Below are 22080 nucleotides of genomic sequence, written 5' to 3'. Positions count from 1 at the left end.
CTTCTTTTTTCTACTAACCCCGGTTGCTTTCAATGGGATTTCACATACTACCCTGTTTACCTTGATATAACATATGCTTCAGATTCAGGCTTACTTTTTAAGATGTCTCTTTTGCTGATCATGGGGCTACCAGCTGCAGGAAAGACCACACTTTGCTCCAAGATAACAGAACGTCTCCCCAATGCTATTGTATTTTCATTGGACGATGTTAATGGCCGATGGTCGGACGAATTTCGAGCACACACAGATAGGAAATCTTTTGAGCAGTGCGTCCGTTTCTTTTTGGAACAGAATTGCGACGAGGAGTTTGACAGAACGGTAATTGTGGATGACAATTTCTATCTTCGCAGCATGCGACGCCCATTTGAAAGAATGGCACGTGCCTTTGGTCTCCGTTATTGCTGTGTGCTTGTGGACTGCGACGTTCAGGATGCCCTACATAGGAATTCAAGTCGAGGCGAAAATCGTGTTTCCGATGAGACAATCCTTAAAATGGATCGAGAAATGGAGGTACCTGCGGATGCTTTGCTGCACAGATATCAAGGTGTGGAGGAAATACTTCAAAGGGTTAACGGTCTCCGTATGAAACGAGTTCAATCATCAAAGAGATCTCCGTCTGAAAGCTCTAGGTCATTTTTGTCAGAAATAGATGGCATATTGCGCGCTGAAGTGTCGGAAGCTGTTCGACAAGATTTAGATGGCCGAATACTTGCTTCTGCCAAGAAAGCTGTTCTGAACAAGTACCGACAATCTAAGAATAGTCTACTCCCTGACCAAGTTCGGGAAGAACTGTTGAAAGAGTACTTCGTCGTCCAACAAAACAAAAAGAATGGTGGAGATGAATAAGGTACGAAGATTTTCTCCGATTTCACTTTCCATATGTTAACCATCTAGCAGTACAAAACTGCTTTATTTCCACCTTTTAGCTGTTACGTCACTTCTGTAAACAAGTTCTAAGAAGTGAATGCCAATCCATAGAGAAACAAGGACCCTCAATTCTCATCATTGTCATCATCATCATTGGAATCTTCAGCTCGTAGTACCACTTACGTAGTCCTTTCGCATTGTTTTTGTTGCTTGCTAATACCACTTTGAAAGCAGCGTATCACGTTTCTGATGTAGAGGGGAACTCACTGCAGATGCGTAGAGCTCAGATAGTAGATTGTGGGAGCCAGAGTGGTTCGGTCCATCTTTCCCCAATCGTCGTGAAAAACGGCTTGTGAGCGGCGTTTGTTCCAACAAGGTACGTTAGAACACGTTGAACGCGCTCCTGTCCCCTCTGCAGCTTGTTTATAGAGTTAAGATCAATACGCTGGTGAGGAGACATCATTGATCTTCGTCCGCTCGCACTCGGATGCGGCGCGTGCACAAAGACGGCCCATTGCAAGTGAGGTCGTCGTAAGAAAAGGCGTCTTCCATGCCGTTTTTTCTACGATGATTAAGGAAATGATGAGCGGAACCACGCTGATTGTCACAATCTACTAGCCGAACTTTCGCTGTAAGTTCTGCACTTCGTAAAAATCGTGGTAGGCTCGTCTTAAATGCAGCTCCCCATATTCACGATTCAAGTCCAGTTTAGTGCCAAAGCTAGTGGATCACTGTGAACTATCTGAACACCCTGTTTCTGTTAACACTTCTTTAATATGGTGAGCATAGATGCGATAGTCGGAGCCGGTGCTCTGACCCCCTTCACCTTTGAACGGTTGGGGAAGAGACCTCCTTCACTTTTAAAAGGGTTTTTGAAACTACCCCTTTTGAAATTACCCCCTTCACTTTTGAACGGTTGGCGAAATGACTCCCTTCACTTGAGCTGCACCCCATGCGCTAAACCCCTTCACCTGAGGAGAGTCCGGCTTCTCCCCATCGCACCTATGATGGTGAGTCGTTTCCTTCGAAGTGACAATCGGAAAATGGTCCGTTGAAATTATTAGCACATGGAGAACTTGCTTTTTCAGAATAGATCTCTTAATGATACTGGTGCTGTTTCGAAATGTGATGTTATTGTACAGTAAACGGTGGAACTAAAAACTTAAAATAAACGTTCTCAACAATTATCGGGATGTTTATTTTCACTCGTATGAGTCCACACACTAATAAACAGAAGCACAAACTTACAGTTGTAGTCGTGTCATGAATGGTACTATTGATTTGCTGTGTCGGGACCACAGTAACGAAGACATCCGCTGCTTGTTGCTAGTACTAAGTTGTAATATTTGCTTAGATTTCGCTCTAGTCCGTGGTCATGAGACCATGCATAGGTGTTAATTTAGTATTAGACTGTTGTGAAAGACGCTGTCTATACAGCTCCACAGGGTGGATGTAACTCGTAACTGTAAGTATGTATGTAACTTGTAAGAGATTCCATCGCGTCAATGCGGTCAACAGTTCGACATAGCAAAGCGTCAACCAAGCTATTAATTTCTCCGGAGTTGATTAATTGGTGCAAGAGTTGCCTGGGAGGATAAAAGACTGGCTCGAACTGATTGTCTCTCGCATGCCATCGTATAGGCTGCATACTCGTTTATAGACTTCACACGATTTCGAATTGAAAAAAAAATGCGTTGGCATCATTGCGTCAATTAATCCATAGCGGATTAATTGACGTCAGACACCTTATACTTTATTATTTATCAGTCCAGTTACCAGTAGTCGAATAATGAAGTACAACAACATCCATCGAGACGTTGTGATTAAGAAGCAGTTATCACGATAGCTATTGAGATACCAATGAAAATCTCAATACAAGCATTGACTGGGAAACGCTGTGATTCTCTAGGAGTTGACGGAAATTTCTTTCTGCTTGCTTTGGCTGCTCGTCTGACTTGGTAGTCCAGAAGGTCAGCGCTCTTTAGCGGTGAAGCATCATCCATCATTCGAGAGAGATTTATGCACGCTTCCCGATACCTGCAAATAGTGTATAGAGCATTACAACCTCCGGATCAGAGTGTGGTGAGATAATTTGCAGCCTGCTCTTCGTGGTTATAAATTAAATGTTCATCGTTACGCCGATTTCCCACTTTTTTTTTACACAAAGGTAACGTCAAATTTAGAACCCTAGTTTCCAAGCCCTAAGATTAGTATTTAGCGACCAACCTTGGTTTCGAAGTCACATCTGCTATTGCTTTTGTTATATCGGACACTTTCAGATTCATTTTGTCTAAGATGAGCGCTGCGCCTTTCGCTTCCACCACTTTGGAGTTCTTCCCGTGGTCTAAATGCAGGTTACAGCATATTTGCAACACAGATGCAACATCAGTTATGGTCCAAAGCAAACCGATGCAGCACCCAGATGTAGTACCACAAACGGCTGCATTCGAAGTGGCGCCATGAAATCGGCTGGAATCGAGGTGGGGTCCTCGTTAGATCCACTTACCGCTGCACTGCGAATCGCAACCGTGCGCATCGAGTGCGGCCGCTTACGCAAACACAACTTCAAACTCGACCGTGTACGGCCCACTCTTCTCGCACCAAAACAGCAACTTTTAAAGAGAAGACAACACACCAGCAAACAGCGGGATTAATACCAGTGGTTTCTCAACACTTATAGATTCCAGTATACTACTCCAGCCCCCATGAGTGATCACTGCCAAGTAATTGGGATGAGCTGCAAACATTCGCGAATTGATTTTTTTGAATGCTATTCTGTGAACAACCACGAAACTTACCCATCAACTCTGCCTGAGGGATCCACCGAGTAAACTGCACGTTTGGTGGGATTCGCAGAGTACAATTCGTTGTTTCATACTTTATAATGAATGTGATCTCAGGAAATTGAGAGAATGCTGTGAAGAACTTATCCTGCAAGGTGCTGCGTTATTTACATTACGACTGTTACATACAGCGCACACCGCGTCTTCTCATGCTTTCGGAATTATTGTCCGGCAAAGGTTTCAGATTGCCGCACGAGATACAGCCCTCGCGTTTGCGTTCTCAACAAGTTCACCAAGTCAACACGTCGAGATGCCTGCTTAATTCGCTCGCGGTCAGCTAGCAGCATGCTGTCAAACATCGGTGAGCGGATAACGCCGAGGTCTGGGAAGTGTTGAATGTTGGGTTCCTTCCACCAATAAGTATGGTTCGCAGCGAAAAAGCGAAGCACTACCTACCAATCTAGGAATCAGAGGCATCAAGAGAGTCAGAGGTCTCAGTTTACTCGATAGGACAACTCTTTACACTCATTCGGTGGATGAAAACGGTTCTACGCCTTTTCGCTTGATCAATCCTACGGATGTAAGGAATCCTGCAGGATGCTTATGATGCCTTAATTTGTAAGGGGTGTTCTCTGATTCCTACAAAGCAAGCCTTGATGTTTCTTGTTTAGTACTGGAAAGAATCCAACATCGGAAGTTTTCCCTGCTTTTAAAAACTGCACGCAACATCTCATGCAACATCGCACCGGATTTTTTTTTTTTTTTTTGACTTGGCTGTGAATACTAAGGAACATTCAGCGAATCGGAGCGCTAGATTAGAATAATTGTACTCAAAAAAAAACCGAAGAAAACAATCGCAAAATCAAGAACGCATAATTGAGATTTAGTTAATAGTTTATCAAAATGTGGATATGTGATAGAGAAAATCTCCGCTCCAAGCTGTAAAATGTACACTGTTCAAACTACGTGACATGTAGGCGCCGGCGCCTATATTTGAACGGAGACAGAGGAGAGTCCAGAGGGAATCGCAGTCACCCGAGTAAACATAACTATCAGTAACTATACACATTTTGGACCTCTTGTTGAGCATCACCTTCAAAGGATGTAGAGCTGAAAAGATGAAGAAAGGTCGAAAAGGAGTGGTATTGCTTCGGTCTTTTTTCAAGAGAAGGATGAGAGTGCAGAAAACTGTGGACATGCTGCTAGTTTTGCTCGTTCAGCTATACCGAGAAATTTTTAGAACCACCCAAGTAGATCACAATAAACTGCAAAAAGATCAAGATAAAACAAATTGACATGCTTTGTTCGCTAATCAAAACAAAGTACAAGGGTTCCAGGCCTGAATGAGTAGTTTTCGATAGCCATTCGAGGCTTTTTGATCACAATAAGGTGTTGGGGTAGTTGGGTGGGGCCGCTCTGCCGCGCTAGGACCGACTTCTGCTCGTATGCGCTTACGCTTACTTCTTCTACGCGCTCTCTCCTACAGTCGCTTACGTAGCTGCATAATGCTTCATGTCGTTTTGACCCGATTGTATCTTCTGTACCTGCATTTCCAAGGGCATGTCCATCGTTTTGGCTATCGATCCAAATGTGACTAAAATGAAACCTCGGGATGACGAATCGGCAAGTTGCTGCCAAAACTAGAAAGTACTTGTTCGAAAAGAAGGAGAAATCTAAGGGAATCAAATGCGAATCAAATAGAGTAGGAAGGAAAGGAGACGTCGCGTAAGCTGAAACCATTCAGCAACTACTTTGGCGGAAACACAACATCTGTGCAGTTTATTTTGCTATAATGTTATTATAGCTACGAAAAAAACTATATACAGAACCTCCTTACTTGCTCCCGGCTTCTTATATGGCTACACATAGCTGCCAAAGTCCGTTGTGACGGCGAAAGCAGCTGCCTTCGATGTGGCGCGTTCCAATCGACTTTTGATCTGCAGTGATGCTGCAGAAGACCAACGTCCCACTCCGATTGGGACTAGCTCCTCCGCGCCACTTCGAGCACATCCACCCTCACAGCACACAATGTTGCAGATCGTTTTGGCCTAGCTATGGTTTCAGCACACGCAGCGAGTTTTATGCTCGGCAAATGTGTGCAATCTCTATGGCCCCTATCAGGTCATACATACATACCGTGTCCATACGTTTGGGCTCTTTCTGCGCTGTAAAACCTCCAATGTACGCAATTTTGTTGGACGTTGGCATAGCGAAGTCGAGCATTGGAAGTGTATTCACCAACACAGAGTCGGATGAGCGTGCAGTGGCGAAAAGATCTGAAACAGCACTTGTGATTGATTTTATCTAAGTTTTTTTTTTAGGATTAAAGTAATTTTCGGATAAAATGCCTTATGCGCCTCATGGTTTTTCCTCAAATAGTCTACCGTGGGCATCTCCGCGGCTTCACTTGACCTCTCCATTTGGTAGATGATATATATGGGTACAGTGACACCTTTGGGGTCACAGTTGGGTCAAAACGGCTTGAACCTTGAGGACGAGTTGCGTAAGTGAGTGCTCTCGAAGCAGTGCGATGTAGCGAGCTGTTAGGATCGAGATCAAACCACCGCTAACTTCATTTGGACTGCAACGATGACTGGTACTAGCGAGGGTCTTCCCTCGATTCCAACCCTACGCTCCAGTGTTTCGCTTCGAGCGCAGCCGCAACGAGTTTCAAGTCGTTTTGACCCAACAGTACCTGTCTATGTTATGTCTATACCTGATTATATTGACGCAGTCGTCACCGCTTCATGACACCATAAAATCAGCTTTTTTACCCAACTGTGAATAGAGAGGGGCTGTAGACATAGATGGGTCAAAATGACATGAAGCACGGTGCAGTTGCGTGAGGCCGCCCGCGAAGTTCAGAGCCGTACGGGCGCGCAGTTTGCCGGCTCTGCGGTTTTGGTGGTTATTGACTGTTCACAACAGTACGTTCAATAACCACCAAAACCGCAGAGCCGCCAAACCGCACCCGTGCGTCTCTGAACTCTGCGGGCAGAATAGTGGCTGCGCCGGAATCGGTGCGGTGCAGCACAGTAGTGAGGGGCTAGCACCGTGCTTCACTTCGTTTCAGCCCCACTAGAGTTGTGTCAGTCTGTGTCAGTCTCAGTTAGTTTGCTTTCAGTGCTTATGCAGAATTGTATAGAAATGGTCACCCTCTCCAAAGGGCAGATCACCAGTTTTCCAGAAGATTCTGGATTGCTGAGCGCGACTGTACGAGAAGACGAGGGCAGTGACGGCAGATATGAGGACGTTCTGTGCACGGTTCAGGAAGCTCATCTCGTCTCCGAAAGGAGCGAAGAGATCTGAAAAAGTCACCAATGCATCGAAAAGTAGCGAAAGAGGCTAATCCCGAAGATACTTGTGCTGCTATTATTATGAGTTATTAACGGAAGCGAACCTTATTTCACGCTTTTCACGAAACACGAAGTAATAATGAGAATAGTATTAATCTAATGGAAGAATTTGTTAACAATTCTTACTTGGAGCGTAACTAAGCGGATGGTTGACTCCAATTGTCAGAGGCTGCCCTGCATAAATTCCAGTTGCGCTCAACCACACGAAGTTAGTGACACCAATTACGCGAAATAAACCGAAACTAAAAGAAAGTTTGTTGGAAATGACTTATCGATGTTTTTTCATTGTTTTAATTATAGGTAACATACTACGGATCTAACGTAGAATCAGGGAATCCGTCGAAAAGCTGGAGGTGAGATTGTGGATGTGACGGATCCGTGGCAGTTCCGTTCATCTCTCTATGATCGCGGAAGACTACAATTTTAAGACGATTTCGGTTGCAAGGCGCCACCGTTGTGCAAGCGCCGCAACCACGCGCGAGCGGTCGAAGATTAATTAGGTGTCCTCAGTCAGTCTATTCACGTAAAACCAGTGAATAGACTGCTGAGAGGACCGGAGCGTGTGCAAAGGGACGTGTTCTAATGTACCTAGTTGGAACACACGCCGTTCCTACGCGGTTTTTTTTACGATTAGGGGAGGTTGGGCGGAACCATGCCGGATCTCACAGTCTACAACTCCATCTCTACCTTTTCCCGCGGATTCCCTCACAAAGTCAGATTCGTGGTACACTGCCCTACCCGCAAGAATCGTATTGTTCGAGCATTCCCACATCGAACTGACGTCCCCGTAACGAATTCAGTAGCAGATGGTCAGATGCGAGTGCTAAAAAAGGTCTAGTTTTATTGCGATTTCGAAGGACTTCTAGCCTCTTGAATGTTTAGAATGATTTTAATACATGCAGCCAAGCGTATTATTGCATTTAGTGGACATTAGCATATGATTAATATCACTTTTTCAGGGAAGATCCAAGGTTCGAGAAGAGATCGAGGACCCAAAAGGATTTGGAGAAACAAATGAAACAGAAAGCCATAGGACGCCGGGTGGAAGAGAAATTAATAGGAAATGAAGAAGAAAATAATTTTTTGAGGATCCTTATCACTTTTAACACTTACATTCAGAGAAGAAAGAGGAGAAAAAAAATATTAAGGAGAAATATCGATTTACCTCCACAAGCCCTTACAAACAGCGACGAAACACGTAGAAGTTTGACGAATATCCACAAATTTAACGGCGAACTATCCTCATATGGACCTGGATTCGTCCATAAAGTGGATGCGAATGCTCTTGGATCAAGTCCGACATCTCCTCTGACAACCTATTTTGCGGAAAATAAAGTGGATTACTAACTTTACGCCTAGAACGATAGCATTTACTACCGTACTTCGAAGCTTCCGACAGGATTTGGCACCTCACTGTCGATATCGGGCACTAACATCACCTAAGCATTCGCGTTTTCTTGAGTGAACATGTCCTTTTCGGTGGGAACGAGACCCGCGCTTACCACTTTGTGACCTTTCGAGGTTAAGTCCTCCGCGATTTTCGCGTTGAATGAAATATGACTGTACGAGAGTGTCGGCGCAATCATAAGAATATTTAGTGCAGACGTTGTTGCAACGATTAAATTCAAGAGAGCAAGGATCATCCTGAAGAAAGGAAGTATGGAGACGTTTAGCAGCTTTTCATCATTTCTTTACTTGTTTGTGTCCATTAGTTCAAATGTGTTTTATCATGGAGAATCCAAACAAATGAATATTTGTAAACAAATCTGTTTGCTTCTCATCATTTGTTTACTTTTTTGCGGCACAAATTCGAATGTATTGTGTCGTCGAGGATTCAAACCATTGATAATTTAAAGGTCATGGCCATACTGTCTGAGACATGATTTTTAAAAATTTTATGTCAATGCAATTCTCGTTGTTAATTTTCTAGCAGAAGTCTTGGGAAGATTATTGTGATATTCCATGGAGGATTCGTTCTCAGTTTGTTAAGAAAATTAGAATGGACGAGAAGAATTAAAGAATCAAAAGGCACAACTTATTATTTTCTGGAGAAAATAAGAGCACCATTATGTTTAATTCATAACTGCAATCGCCGTTAATTATTGCTATTATTTTCCACTATTATTACTTGCGCAATGTGCTGAAATATACTTATTTTTAATGACCGTAAAGCGAAGTAAATAATATCTTTTTCGGAATAAAAGAATAGAAACTAGAGAAAAAAAACTCATTTGTCACCCCAAAAATAAGAGAAGGTAATTACGAACTAAATAATTTTTAATTAATCAGAAAAACAACTAAATTAGAAGTTCACGTTAAAAATACATAGTGTAGCGCAGTTACGATACTATACAGACTACACTGAGAGTTTTGGGCTGACTATCAATTTGAGCACTATTCAACTACTTTTCAACTCCTTTCATTACATTCCAGCATTTCCTTCTGAAATTTAATTGATGAATGGGAAATTTTGACGGCACGATCAACTCCTTTTTGATCGTTTCTCTCAAAAAATTTCTCCACTTCTGTGAGGGATACGAATGTTATAAATAAATTACTTAGGTGAGTTGAAACAAACAAAGGAAACTTACGCTATAGATGACCCAAATAGGCGTATAGAGGAGGTGGATTCGAGAATGAGTTTATATATGGTTCAAGACGACGTGGGTGTAATTATGTCATATAATTACCTATAACGAGACCGGTGCACGTACTTCGAATAACCTTTACTTCGACAGTATTTGACTAGCACTGTTTTCTCTTGCATTTGGAAGACCTAGAATGAACGAACGAATACGAAAGTTCGTTTCAAGAATATTCTGATAGTACCTCCCTTCAAAAATATTCTGATATGATATTGCCGATAATCAAGTTAGTGTATCTATCCTCCCAGACATGCCTGATACCAGTTTATCGATCCCGGAGGGACGAAAGGATTGGCTTGCATTGGAGCGATTGCGAACCTTCGACCGTGTGGCTACAACGGACTTGTAACCGACTGCGCTACGCCAAAAAAGCGACGTTATACGACCTCGTAAGTCTAGGTGGATATAGGAAGAGAAGCATTGAAAAAATCTATCGGAAAGATTGAAACGGATTGCAGAAATTAAGTGAGAAATTGCTGATTTTTATTTGTTTTATTTTAGTGCATTTTATTGTGTTTTATTTTATTTTATTCCATTTTGTAATGCTTTGAATTGGGGAAGAAAGCTTTAATCATTTTTTTAAGAAACAAAGGGACTATAGAGTACCATATTATTTGTAGGATGACCCAATACATACAGTGAGTTTTTAGAATTGTTTCCTTTCAGAACCAACACTTGACGTCTTTCCAAAAACATCGTCCTACTGAAGTACCTTATTGACCAAACTGCAGTGCATGCAAGATGTTGTCACTATGAAGACGTGGCCTTACTGATAAGAGTCATAGTAGCTGTGGACAATGGTGCGTGTACATTGTCATTTCCTCATATTTTTATGCTTTTTCACAGGTAATTCTCTCGTTTTCTTTTACTTGTACCAGAACAAATGTCAATAAAGCACATGCTATCGAATTGAACGCTCACTCGAGCATTCGTGTTGATACTTCGAGTTTTCGATGGAGTGTTCTTACAGTGGGGAAAGTTTTCTTTTTCTACATTTTAGTACACGTGCAATTTTTTCTGGCTTTCCAAGTTTTTCTTTACTACGCTTAGTTGTCGAGTGCTGTCGTCTTTGTTTTAGCCCTACTCGCTGGCCCGCCTGACCTAGATGAAATAAGAAGGAAACTGAAGGAAAAGCCGCTGAAAGCTTCTCCAGTTCCCGAAGGCGAGGATCCTTGGTCTTATACAAGGTAAATTCTCTTGAGATTCAGGATATGCATAGTCAACACACCCATATAATATTTGTAGTAGTAAAATTATCTCAGAAACAGACGGAGGCCGAAACAAAGCAGCTTATCGCCGGCTGACACCGCCTCCATCCATTTTAGTACTGAAAAAACGGCGTCCTGCGAATTAAAACACGACGAACATAATGTGATTCGGGAAAGTAGAAATCGGTTTATTGTCGGACGTCTTTGTCATATTTCATTTTTCTTGAAAATGTCTTAAACTGAGTCACACAATTTTAGTTTCAATCGACCAGTTTTTTAGGCATAAATTCCCCTAAGATTCAGGATCTGAATAAGAAATAAAAAAAGGAAGAGAGTATTTTAAAAAGCTTAATGTTATCCACAGCATGTAACAAACTTATCATCTTTTCTGAAACCAACGCTCTTAAAGCGGAATCATCAGACCCGTAGGAGAACTCGGACCCGTGACCGTTGATTAAAAGTCTGACGCTCTACCAACTGGGCTAGCGAAGGTCCAGGTGAGCTAGTTCTTTCGATGTTGTAAACAAACAACCGGCAGAAAAGATTTCCTCAAATAACATTTCTTACGTAAATTTTTCCATTAATGGTGTGACATGTGGTGATTTTTAGGTTACTCACCGTCGACTATGCTTTCGAAACCGAAACAGTCATGTACGATTTAGTGAAGAACAAACCGAAAGCTCCGTCAACGATCATTGCGGGAAATTTTTCGTTCGATTCTTTGCACCACGATTTGGCAGGAGGAATGCTATGCAAATTTAGAGTGAGCACAGAACTGTTTTCTTATTACCTTCTTATTTCTAAACAAGAATAACATAAAAATTTTGCAAGGAGCGGAACTCTGCAAGAAGGGGAACTCTGCGCAGTATTTAGATGCATGGTGTAGAAGAAGTAAAAATCTTGGATAAGAAAAGAAGAAAGGAGTTGAAAGCTCTCATTTATGCCCCAAATCCGTTCTCTCTGATCTGTGGACACTTTCAAGAATTCTTTATTGTAGTAAGCAATGGGAATTTCCGTACGAGTTATGTGCCAGGCACACGTCACTGCACCATTTTGCTACTAGTCATCAATCTGCTCTCTGGATAACAATGACAGTGACTCTGTACGACGGAAAAACATCTCTGGCACAAACCCAGCCCACCGGCCAATCCAGTCAGCGGCACCGAAGCGCGGAGGAAACCAGCTTGAGACACTGGTTGCTGGCACTTGCAATACTTCTATGTATGAGCAATGAAACAGTGAATTTCAAGAGATTGGCCGAGGAATAATTTAAAATTTTAGAAAAATTGGAAACAAAAAATGACAGAAATCATCGGCCGAGAAATTCTGCTGTTTTCCACTTTGTTGTTTTCGCATCTTCGAACAAAGTGCTTGTCGTTATCAGGCTCGAAGACTCTTCTAACACGCGTCGTAACCGTTCTGCATGCCTTATGGCGAGTCAGCATTGAAAAGTCCAAAGCAATGCCAACAAAACGATTCGCACATCGGATTCTTATGACTCCAAAAATTGAATAGAAATTGCTAGAGAAAAGCCACGATGTACATCGTACATGTTTATGTACATTTTTTAGAAGCGAGGCATGTTTTACCGGGTAGGATCACTCTTGTGGTTTCTCAACACACGTTGTCCGGTGTAAAGTCGGCCGCTAATCGTTCTCCTTACATAGCAACTTGGTCTGAATTACCAAGTTTGACCGACATCCAATTGAAATCAGCTTCATCCTAAGGATAGTTACATTCATGGAACAGGAACATTATGCATTTGTTATGAGTCGAGAGGGGCAAATCCTTTTTCATGACACTTTGCTGAAAAAAAAGCTATGTAGTAATTGCTCCTAGAAATGGGATCGAAATGATTTATTTCCGACGATTCTGCTGTTTATAATAATAAATATGACTTATAATGATTTTACAATTTTAACGAAGCTGAGACGGAAGCAAATTTTTTGCATATGGTTTCTGCTCGGCTATTAGCGAGAAGGAAATATTTGGCCCTGAACTTTCATGTTTTCAGTTAACTGAATGCAAGACAGGAAATTGCGGAAATGTCCCAGATGTGTATGCAGCATTCGTTCAAGGAGGAAACAACATCAAAGAAGTTCTCTATGATCCAACGTAAGAATACTTTTTTAAGGACAAGTTAGTGGCTTAGAGGGCGAATAAAAACCTCGCAACAGGATTTTTCACGGAGTTTCACGAACCGCTTGAATCTTTAGGAGGTCGCGATGTTCTCACGACTGCGGCGCCTGAATTTAACGAATGTCCTCTTGAAAACGATTTAAAACCAGAATCTGGAAAACACTCGACATGTATCGATAAATTCCAGACAATTCCCCGGCGAGGAGCCACGCTGGAACTTCCTATATGGGATCATCAACACCCTCTACACCCCAGCTGAAAATGGAGCAGGCGACGAACAGACTGTGGTTAGCTGATCATTCACGACGATCTACTAGATAGCAGTACTGTATGTGTTCGTTGCAGGACACCCTCTATGGGAAATGTAAAGTTCATTTTTCACGGCCAGAGGATAAACGTTTCCGTCGAACGATCAAAAATTGCGATATCAAAAGCGATTTGTAGGTTCTTCCAGGTTCCAGGATTTCCAACGGCAACTTCTATGTTCCAAACTAAGAGCAAGAGAACTTATTAGTCACTTCTGCCGTTTCCGGCTTGTGCTCTCTTTTCTCCTTCAAATCTCTGCTAATTTCTTTCCCATGAAGTGAAAACCAAAATCCGCGATGGAAGTATGACCAATACTGGTAATATATTTGCAGGGATTACAGTCGCATTGGTGGACTCCAGCCTGTAAATTATGAACAGGACGCAACGTACTTGTAAGTGCACACTATTGTATGTACAGTATGCCACTGATCGAAAAACCAATATCTGTAGATGTCCATAGATAGATATAAGTGTAATTCGAAAGGCATTGATCGGATAATTCTCTGCTGAGCTCTTTTTCACCACTCTCGTTACATCAGCTGTAATTGGTTCTGTCAAGTTAAAATACCTAGTACAATGTAATCGAAGACTGCAGAATTGCTTTCAAAGGAGAATTTCCCAAACGACATTGATATAGCTGCTCTTGTCTTTTATTTAAGATGTAAAATATCCAAACGAACACTTCTTAGTGTCAACCACATAGAACTGTCTGAGCTCAGGATTTCTGGGTTGTGGAACACTCACCCAGTGTGGGCACATTAAAGGCATCACCCTACGAATCTGAGGTGGTACGGATTTCAGGTGGAGTATTCTTATACGGGATAGTAGATTATGGAGGGGGGGGGGGATGACTCCGACCATTTCTTCCTAATTGCCGTAAAAAACGGCCCGGAAGATACGGCTTCGAGCGTTTCGGAGCGCTATTTTCCACAACGAGTTTGATTGGAGCGCGCCATCCTTGTGCACAGGCCGTATCTTCGGGCCGTTTTTTTTACGGCAATTAGGAAGAAATCGACGGAATCACCCCCTCTCCATAATCTAATGTGCCCTATACGAATACTTCAAATGAAATCCGTACCCCCTCAGATTCGTGGGGTGATGTCTTTAACCAAGGACCATATAAGACGTAGAAACGGATTTCCATTTGAACGTAAAAGGAAATTTGAAACAGAAAAAAAGAAGAACTTAAAGTAATTCAATAATAATAGTGCTACGTGCATGAGTAGGTCTAAGTAGTATATTTACTGTCACGGTTACTCGTACACATAACATCAGTAAGGAACCCAGAACAAACGGTATATCGATCGGTAGAGAGCGCGAGATCGATATTTTGATTCTGCTGTGCTATACCTCGCATTTACATCACCATGATCGAGAAATAAATTTCAAAAAAATATCGTTAAAAAAGTTTTGTACTCCAGACAGAACATGAAAATTGACGCCGACATTGTCGTAATCGAAGCGGTTGAGATCGTCACATTTAAATCACCATTCGATTGGAGATGGGGTTTCACTGTTGAGAGCAGGTGAGGTGACATTCCGTATAGGAATACTGATGCTACGAACATACATACTCCATCTAGGACCCACGTAGAGATAACCAACCGTACCATGCACTATGTGAAGAGATACTGCGAGGATAATCAAACTTCAGCAGATTGTGCTGCTGAAAGATTTGGGGCTCTTTCGGTAGGCCATAAGCTTTACGAAAAGGTGCTACTTGGACAAGAAAGCAAGAAAAATGAGGTACGCATGGAAATTGGACTTAATTTCTGAAAAATCAATTATTTCTTCTGTAATTTTTCGTATTCAGCTGCATAAACTGGTTGGCGAGTACCGCAAGCATCTTTTCGAAATGGGCGATTCACATACCTGCGAGAAACATTCGTCGATGTTCGCTCACATCGTGCGAGAAGCACGACATTCAAGTGAAGCAGACTGGAAGGCCGTCATAATGAATCCAGAGAATGAACCGATCTTGTGAGTTTAGCAACGCTAGTAGCTGATCAGAATTTTTTTTACGGTTAGTTAGGTACAAACAAACACAATCAATTTCCGTTAAGGAAAACGTTTAAGGAATGAAAATGACCTATTTTTAATCAACTATTCTTTGGGATAATTTTCGAACATTTCGCTCTACCTACCTAATTCTCTCTCGTGATTGTTTAAAGGATAAAGGATAAAGTGTCTGGCATTAATCAATCTGCTTGGGATGAGCCCCCGCGTTCACTTCAATTCAGAATTGATACCAGACCTGTCTGAGAGGATAAAAAGACTGACTTGACGCATCGGCTGGCCACCGCAAGTGATTGTACAGACCAGTTACACGTGATTGTTTATTCTGTGGAAATTCTACAGTTGCAGGCAGCCGTACAAAAACGATTTTCATTACTGCAAACAATATATTAAAGGCAGCATATGACGAATCTGACGTGGTGAGGAATCCACGGCAAAAGCTAGAAATGGAGTTGTGGATTGCAGGACCAGGGTTATCCAGCTCACCTCTCCCTAATGTCCTAAAAAACGGCGTGGGAGCCGCTTTATTTCGTACGAGGAACGTTAGAGCGCTCCTCTCTGTATACGTTCTGGTCCCATTCAAAGGTTTCAATTCAAAGATTTCACTAGAATAGGCAGTCGAGGAGAACTCAATGGCTTTCTAATTCGTTTCGCAGCTGAATGCGGCGCCTGTACAGGATGGAGCGTTGCAACTGAAATCGTCATGAATAAGTCCGAAGTCTTTGACACCATTCTTTTGCTACGATTATGAAAGGGTGAGTGGAACCACCCCTGACCTCGCAATCTGCGACTCCGTATAGCGTTTGTCCATCGGAAGTCCTTGACACGTCAGCTTTGTGATGTGATGATTTAAAGGCATTACCCCACGAATCTGAGGTGGTACGGATTTCAGGTGGAGTATTCGTATACGGGATCGTAGAATATGGAGAGGTGGGTGATTCCGTCCACTTCTTGCTAATTGGCGTAAAAACCGGCCCGGAAGATGCGGCCTGTACACACGGCTCGAGCGCTCCAATCGAACTCGTTGTAGAAAATAGCGCGCCAGAACGCTCGAAGCCGTATCTTCCGGGCCGTTTTTTACGACAGTGAGGAAAAAATGGACGAAATCATCCCCCTCTCCTTAATCTACGATTCCGTATTCGAATAAAGGATAAAGGATAAAGTTTCTGGCGTTAATCAATCCGCTTAGGATGCGCCTCCACGTTCACTTCAATTCAGAATCGTTTGAGGTTTACGGACGTGTAACTGGCCTATACAATGAATCACTTGCGGTGGCTAGCCAATGTGTCAAGTCAGTGTTTATTGCTGGAGGAATTAAACGCTTGGTGAGCACTAGGGCGGATTCGAACCTCCGATCGCTCCTGCAGGAAGCTGAACCTCTAACCGCTACACTACACCCCGCCGCATTCGAATACTCCACGTGAAATCAGATTCGTGGGGTGATGCCTTTAGAGAAACCACCCATCCTATTGGTTATTAGCTTCCATTCTCATTTCTGCGGATAACATTTCGTTGAGGGTGCATTAGTTGTCCGGGAGGTTCCTTTCCTATTTTTCTGACATTTTTGTTTAACAACAAATATATTCTAATTAAAAATTTAGTTAGTCAGTAGTCTTCGTACATCGATGCGATAGATTGTTGATTATTTCCTCCTGAGATTCAGGTTGTTGTGAGTTAAAATGTTGACGATCGCGGAGAGAAACTTACGCATGACCTAATACGCACACCGCTGGATATTGTGAGGAACGCAGCGAACCTCCTCATCAGCTCTTATAGAACCGATGAAACTGGAAATTTCTCGAGAAGAATCCCTTTAACTAATTCTCTCGAGATTTATTTTTTTAATCCTTTAAACTCCAAGGACTTATAGACACCTTTTAAGAGAGATCGCAGAGGAGAGATGCGGGAAGGGGGGAGGGGGGAGGTCGAGGTTCCCTCTCACCGGGTGCAAGCTTCACCAGAATGCTAGTTGATCCTGCAACATTGGATATTGAAGAACACTGGCTGGAATCTTCCTCATGTGTTCTATTAGAAGCTTTGAAACTGGAAATTGTGCGATAAAAACTTTCGAAGTATTTCTTGTATAGTCAGTTTCTGAGCCCCTTAAAATTTTATGGTCTGCTGGTCAATAAAAGAGCACAGTAGTTTGTGCGAAATGTTTATACTACTACTTATAGACATGTCCTGGGAAACGTGCTGGGTTCGTTAGGAAATTCACAATCATTGAAAATTGCTCGCGAGGTGCTCTTCGAACAGGGCCCCGAGTTTTTGGAAGATTACTTGTTCGGAGCTGCTCATGCAACCAGCACTGACGAGAAGTGGCACAAACAAATGATGGTGAGAACTGAAGCTTTTAACTTTTCTGAAACTGCAAGCACTTACTGCTTCTGGTTGCGCAAAATTGACATGAAGGCAGAGAGGATGCAATCGGTCAAGATTCTCGACTGTTTATAGGAATTCAGGAATCCTACAGCTATGTTATCCAGCCTTTTACGAACAACACAGTAAGCAGTTTCAGTCAAACAAAACTGTTTTAGTACTGGATGGCCGAAACAAAAGGAGACAAAACCAAACGATTTTGGAAAATTGCCAACACTGTAGCTACAATCCTCAGAAGACGATGTGAACGTACTCCAAGCACTCAAAATGCGTGCAAAAAAGGAAAAGAAAGGGTTAATCAGCTTGATGAGGATGAATTCTTCTTGAAAATATTAATGTCTAGGATTTAACGTTTAGATTGTCGTCAAATTTATCACCGATATTAGTGATTGCAAACGGGATAGATGCTATCTGAAGGCATTACAAGTGTTGCAGAATATTCCTGTTGCTATGCAAGTTTTTGCTCCATTCTTTAACTTTCTGGGATTTTTTTCAATAGAAATTTCCATACTTCCGGTATTTTTTCTTATCTTATGCCGCACTCTTTTCACCTTGGCACTGATTGTGGGAATAATTGCAGAGGTAGTCTTGTTTAAGGTCCTTCGAAGTAGCCCGTGGACTGCTCTGTTCCAATCACAGCAGTGCCGTACAGATGGCAGCACTTCATGTGATTAAAGCAGCCAGTCCGTCTCTTTATGACAGTGAGGTCAGTTTTTGGCAGTTTAACTGAGGACTTACACCCTATGCCTCAACCTTTTTCCGTTTTCTAAACCTTAAACAAATCCAGGGAATTTCAGCTGATAAACGTACTGGTGAAATTGTTCCGTAACACTTGCCCCAATCCTACGAGCACTAGTGAATCACAAGTGGCTATTGATGTACTTATAAAGTGAGCACGCCATATGCTCAACATTTCTACCGTCTCCCATTTCTACCGTATCGTATTATAGCTGCTTACCGGAACATCAAAATGTTGCCACTATGTTGTTACGTACAGAAAGTGTACATCCAGATGATCATGAGAAATGGCAGTATTTCTATAAGGCGGTGGAAAGCAGCGGTCTTCAGGATGAATTGGTGAGCAACTGCTTTGCCTTCAAAAGAAAGTGCAAATAACAACTAGAACTAACTTTATGTATTTAATTTTGCTAATTAAACTAGTTCAACGACCTATGTACGGCTTTTTATCTGCGTTTTTTTTTTCAAAAAAATTTTTGTGCCCGACATTGGTTTAAAAAATAGCATGCATAAAGGAGCGTGCGGAAATGCAAACTCCTGAAATAGAACCGCGTTTAGAAGGAGGAGTTCTGGCATCGTATGCGAAAATTCAAAGTGTTCCGACCGAACTACGCTCAACGCGCCCTCATCGCGGATTCTTATAGGGACTGGCGTGAAATTACAGGTATGGTAAATTACAGACTAAAAAAATCACGAACCTCTTTATCTTCTTACTCCTCCAGAGCTTGTTGGCTACAAGCTGCACGCGACGTCTTCGGCAGAATTTGATTCTGGAATGTTTAAAAGATCAGACATTGATATCCGTGTGAAACATGGTAAAGAAGACGTCAGCTTATTTGCTGTGAGTCATTCAACCTGACAAAAACTTTATCCGTTCCCTTTTCAAGACTTTCTTCTGCAAAAAAAGGATTTCCAGGTCTCAGTAAACACGAATGCATTGGATTCGTTCATCAGAGAGCAAACAACTCCAGCAGATCCAGAAGCGGACGTTCGAATTTCGTTCATCAACCATGCATTGCCTGTACACACAATCTTTCAGGTTGTTTGAGTGCTTGAAAAATAAAATAATCAAAATAGTAGTAGATTTGGATGACTGACGTTTAAGTGTATCACAAAAAGAAAAAGGAATATATGTTGAATGTAGGTTTTAGGATGCCTCGGAAATGATGGGAGCTGCGTGGAATGCCGATGGGCAAACTGTCAAAATTCTAGAGGTGTTTCGTTCATTCATTCGTTCATACATACATTCCACCATTTTTCATCCATTCATTAATTCATCTACTTTACAACAAACTTATTTATCTTTCCTTTCATGCACTGCTCTCCTTATACATTCTTTCTTGCTTGAGCTGAAAAAAAATTTAAAAAAAATTGCAAAGAGCTGAAAAATTATATTAGTTCCGGAGAACTCCTCGGATGGATCCTCAAACGACTTTCTTTTCAAACTCACTGAAACATTTTTTCCCATTAGTTTCTAAGATGTAATGATTAGTTTTTTCCCTTGTCAAACTCATCGCTTAAGGGAAACGCGGTGCTCCGTGATATTTCGCTTACTTTTCCACTTCTCTCTGGACTTGCTGTGGAAGCAACGTCTGTGGGTGCAATTTCACTCAAGTTACTCACCTCATCTTCAGTATCACTGTGGAACCAACATTCCATATCGAACTTCAACGCTAAGTATGTGAACTTGCGTTGATTCTTCTAGAAAAGAAATATTCTCGAGGATCTTCTCAAATGTTTCAGTGTGTCTGTTAGCCTCGATGCTCACGGAACATTATTCCATCATGGAGAAGTGGTTCATCGGCTGAATACCAATATGGGCGTCGTCACTACAATCGGTGGAGATGTGGATGTTTCATTCAATAGTATGCCGTTTGATGTATGCATTCGAATGCATCAAGGAGACGTCCATGCTAGGTGAACTTTTGTGAACTTCGCGGACAGTTAATTCTGAAGTATTTTGAGAATTGTCTTCTTTGCAGTTTCAAAGTGGTTGATAAGACGACAAAGAAACCGCGGAGGAAAAGAACAGTTACGAGAGCTACAAAATATCCTGGGATTACATTTCGGCTGAACGATGAGCTCACTAAGCAATGCAATATGTTGGCTAGCAATACTAAATAGTTCATGTGGGATAGAGTATTTATTAACTAATTGCTTGATATCTGTTTTTATGGGTATATATCGGATAAGTTGGTGGTAGTTGAAAAGAAAAATGAAATTGATTTTTAACAAGTTACACGATATTTCACACATATTTTTCTTAGAAATCCTTTCCCTTTTTTGAGGAATTTAAGCGGAAAAATCAAATTTTACGTACGACATCAGGAGTAGAAGAAAGGTGACACACATCCAAATCTACGGTCCATCTCATTAAAAAGAGTGTGGGCGATGCCTATAGAGCGGCACCCGTGACGACGTACTGCTCTATCAACATGACCCATAACCCGTTTCGAATGATTATTCCATAATCCGATCGATCATCCATTTTATTACGGGTCATTCAAAAAGTTTACTCGTAAACGACGTTCCTTGCAGATATGAAAGTGCATCGCGCATTGTACTGTTGCACGTTGTTGATCTCTGGGGCTTCAGAGATACCATTCCAAATGTATGTTGCAGAATTAGATTTGCAAAATTATTTCAAAAATAAAAGTAAGCTGATGCTGAAAAATTAGCTATCCGCCTTGCGCAACTATTTTCTTATTAGGAGGAAAACTAAAAGCACGAAAATGTTTGTATTTGATTTTTTAAAATCACTCGGAAGAACTGCACTTCACACAAATTTGACACAGGTTAAATTGCAGCGACATCGTTTTATCGTGACGCGGACTCCCTGTTCTCTAAGGAATGACTCATGACATCCTTGTATCCCGCACGTCGGTCCGGCCAAAAGCCTGCAATTAAGTGACTGGGAGGTGCAAGGGAGGCGGTTTGGAGTCGCCTCCAGCAAACAAGCTCCACATGTCCACTCCGGGAGAACGGAAGTTCTCCCAAAAACTCATGGGACTAGAGGCTTGCAACCTGCCCATGCGTTATGAAATTTTTTTGCATGTCACAGTAATAGAGAAGAGTCTCCTGATTCCGGAGGAAAGCCTGGTATGGTAGCGCCAGGAAGGATGGGGTTGTAGGAGCCATATAGGCTATCGAAACGAAAACGACTAGGATGACGATTTGTACTTATAATGCACGTACGCTTGCATCGGAAGCGGCCATCAAAGATCTGATGATGCAAGCCATGAAGACCAAGTACGACGTCATCGGACCTACCGAAACGAGACGACGTATATGAAACTGGAGAAGAACTGTTCTTAGGAACATGCGACAGTAGAGGTGTTGGTGGAGCTAGCGTCCTCGTCAACACGTGTATGGCAAAGAACATCGACTCTTTCGAACAACTTACGACCCGAATCGGACGTCTGCGGATGAGAAGATGTGGTCCAACGCCAGCTTTGACTATCTTCGTCGCTTACGCACCAACATCAAGCTACGAAGAAGAAGTCGAAGCTCTTTGGAGAAGTTCTACCGAGAAGATCATGCCTTCTACAATTTCATAATTGGCGATTTCAACGCCAAAGTTGGACCAAGAAGAACGCCTGAGGAACTTTACATCGGACTAACTATTAACTGGGATCTCTTCGCA

The 22080-nt window shown here is 42.1% G+C and overlaps 3 protein-coding genes across 8 annotated transcripts; 2 read left to right on the top strand and 1 right to left on the bottom strand.

Annotated features, from left to right (window-relative positions):
* Positions 1-102: 102 nt before the first annotated feature.
* RB195_001588 (uncharacterized protein) lies at positions 103-755 on the top strand (the record flags this gene model as incomplete). Of its 3 annotated transcripts, none has more annotated exons than XM_064198445.1 (3): positions 103-266; positions 351-629; positions 698-755. In XM_064198445.1, 3 exons carry the CDS (start codon positions 103-105, stop codon positions 753-755), a joined length of 501 nt encoding a protein of 166 aa, XP_064054324.1. The 3 variants fall into 3 exon arrangements, with proteins under 3 accessions (XP_064054324.1, XP_064054325.1, XP_064054326.1); XM_064198444.1 differs by having other exon boundaries at positions 103-318; positions 430-629; XM_064198443.1 differs by having other exon boundaries at positions 103-629.
* Positions 756-2690: 1935 nt separating this feature from the next.
* Positions 2691-8649, bottom strand: RB195_001587 (uncharacterized protein; the record flags this gene model as incomplete). Of its 3 annotated transcripts, XM_064198440.1 has the most annotated exons (12): positions 2691-2904; positions 3094-3211; positions 3503-3604; positions 3666-3798; positions 5195-5290; positions 5787-5926; positions 6827-6955; positions 7133-7248; positions 7745-7829; positions 8172-8322; positions 8389-8445; positions 8509-8649. In XM_064198440.1, 12 exons carry the CDS (start codon positions 8647-8649, stop codon positions 2691-2693), a joined length of 1482 nt encoding a protein of 493 aa, XP_064054321.1. The 3 variants fall into 3 exon arrangements, with proteins under 3 accessions (XP_064054321.1, XP_064054322.1, XP_064054323.1); XM_064198441.1 differs by lacking the exons at positions 7745-7829; positions 8172-8322; positions 8389-8445; positions 8509-8649 and adding an exon at positions 7316-7401 and having other exon boundaries at positions 6806-6955; XM_064198442.1 differs by lacking the exons at positions 5195-5290; positions 7745-7829; positions 8172-8322; positions 8389-8445; positions 8509-8649 and adding an exon at positions 7316-7401 and having other exon boundaries at positions 6806-6955.
* A 1799-nt stretch (positions 8650-10448) lies between these two features.
* On the top strand, positions 10449-21994 carry RB195_001586 (uncharacterized protein; the record flags this gene model as incomplete). Of its 2 annotated transcripts, XM_064198439.1 has the most annotated exons (24): positions 10449-10497; positions 10730-10838; positions 11469-11622; positions 12874-12974; positions 13186-13285; positions 13344-13438; positions 13637-13696; positions 14726-14830; positions 14888-15050; positions 15118-15284; positions 17498-17657; positions 17858-17992; positions 18057-18151; positions 18297-18405; positions 18497-18588; positions 18650-18776; positions 18996-19101; positions 19160-19278; positions 19354-19476; positions 19589-19651; positions 19960-20114; positions 20181-20354; positions 20420-20539; positions 21682-21994. In XM_064198439.1, the coding sequence occupies 24 exons, from the start codon at positions 10449-10451 to the stop codon at positions 21992-21994; spliced, it is 2994 nt and encodes a 997-aa protein (XP_064054319.1). The 2 variants fall into 2 exon arrangements, with proteins under 2 accessions (XP_064054319.1, XP_064054320.1); XM_064198438.1 differs by lacking the exon at positions 21682-21994 and having other exon boundaries at positions 20420-20561.
* Between the last annotated feature and the right edge of the window lie 86 nt (positions 21995-22080).

The sequence above is a fragment of the Necator americanus genome, chromosome IV, assembly GCF_031761385.1.
Source record: "Necator americanus strain Aroian chromosome IV, whole genome shotgun sequence".
Lineage (NCBI taxonomy): Eukaryota > Metazoa > Nematoda > Chromadorea > Rhabditida > Ancylostomatidae > Necator > Necator americanus.
Note: the sequence above shows the minus strand (reverse complement) of the source record. Positions and strands in the feature narration are given on the sequence as shown.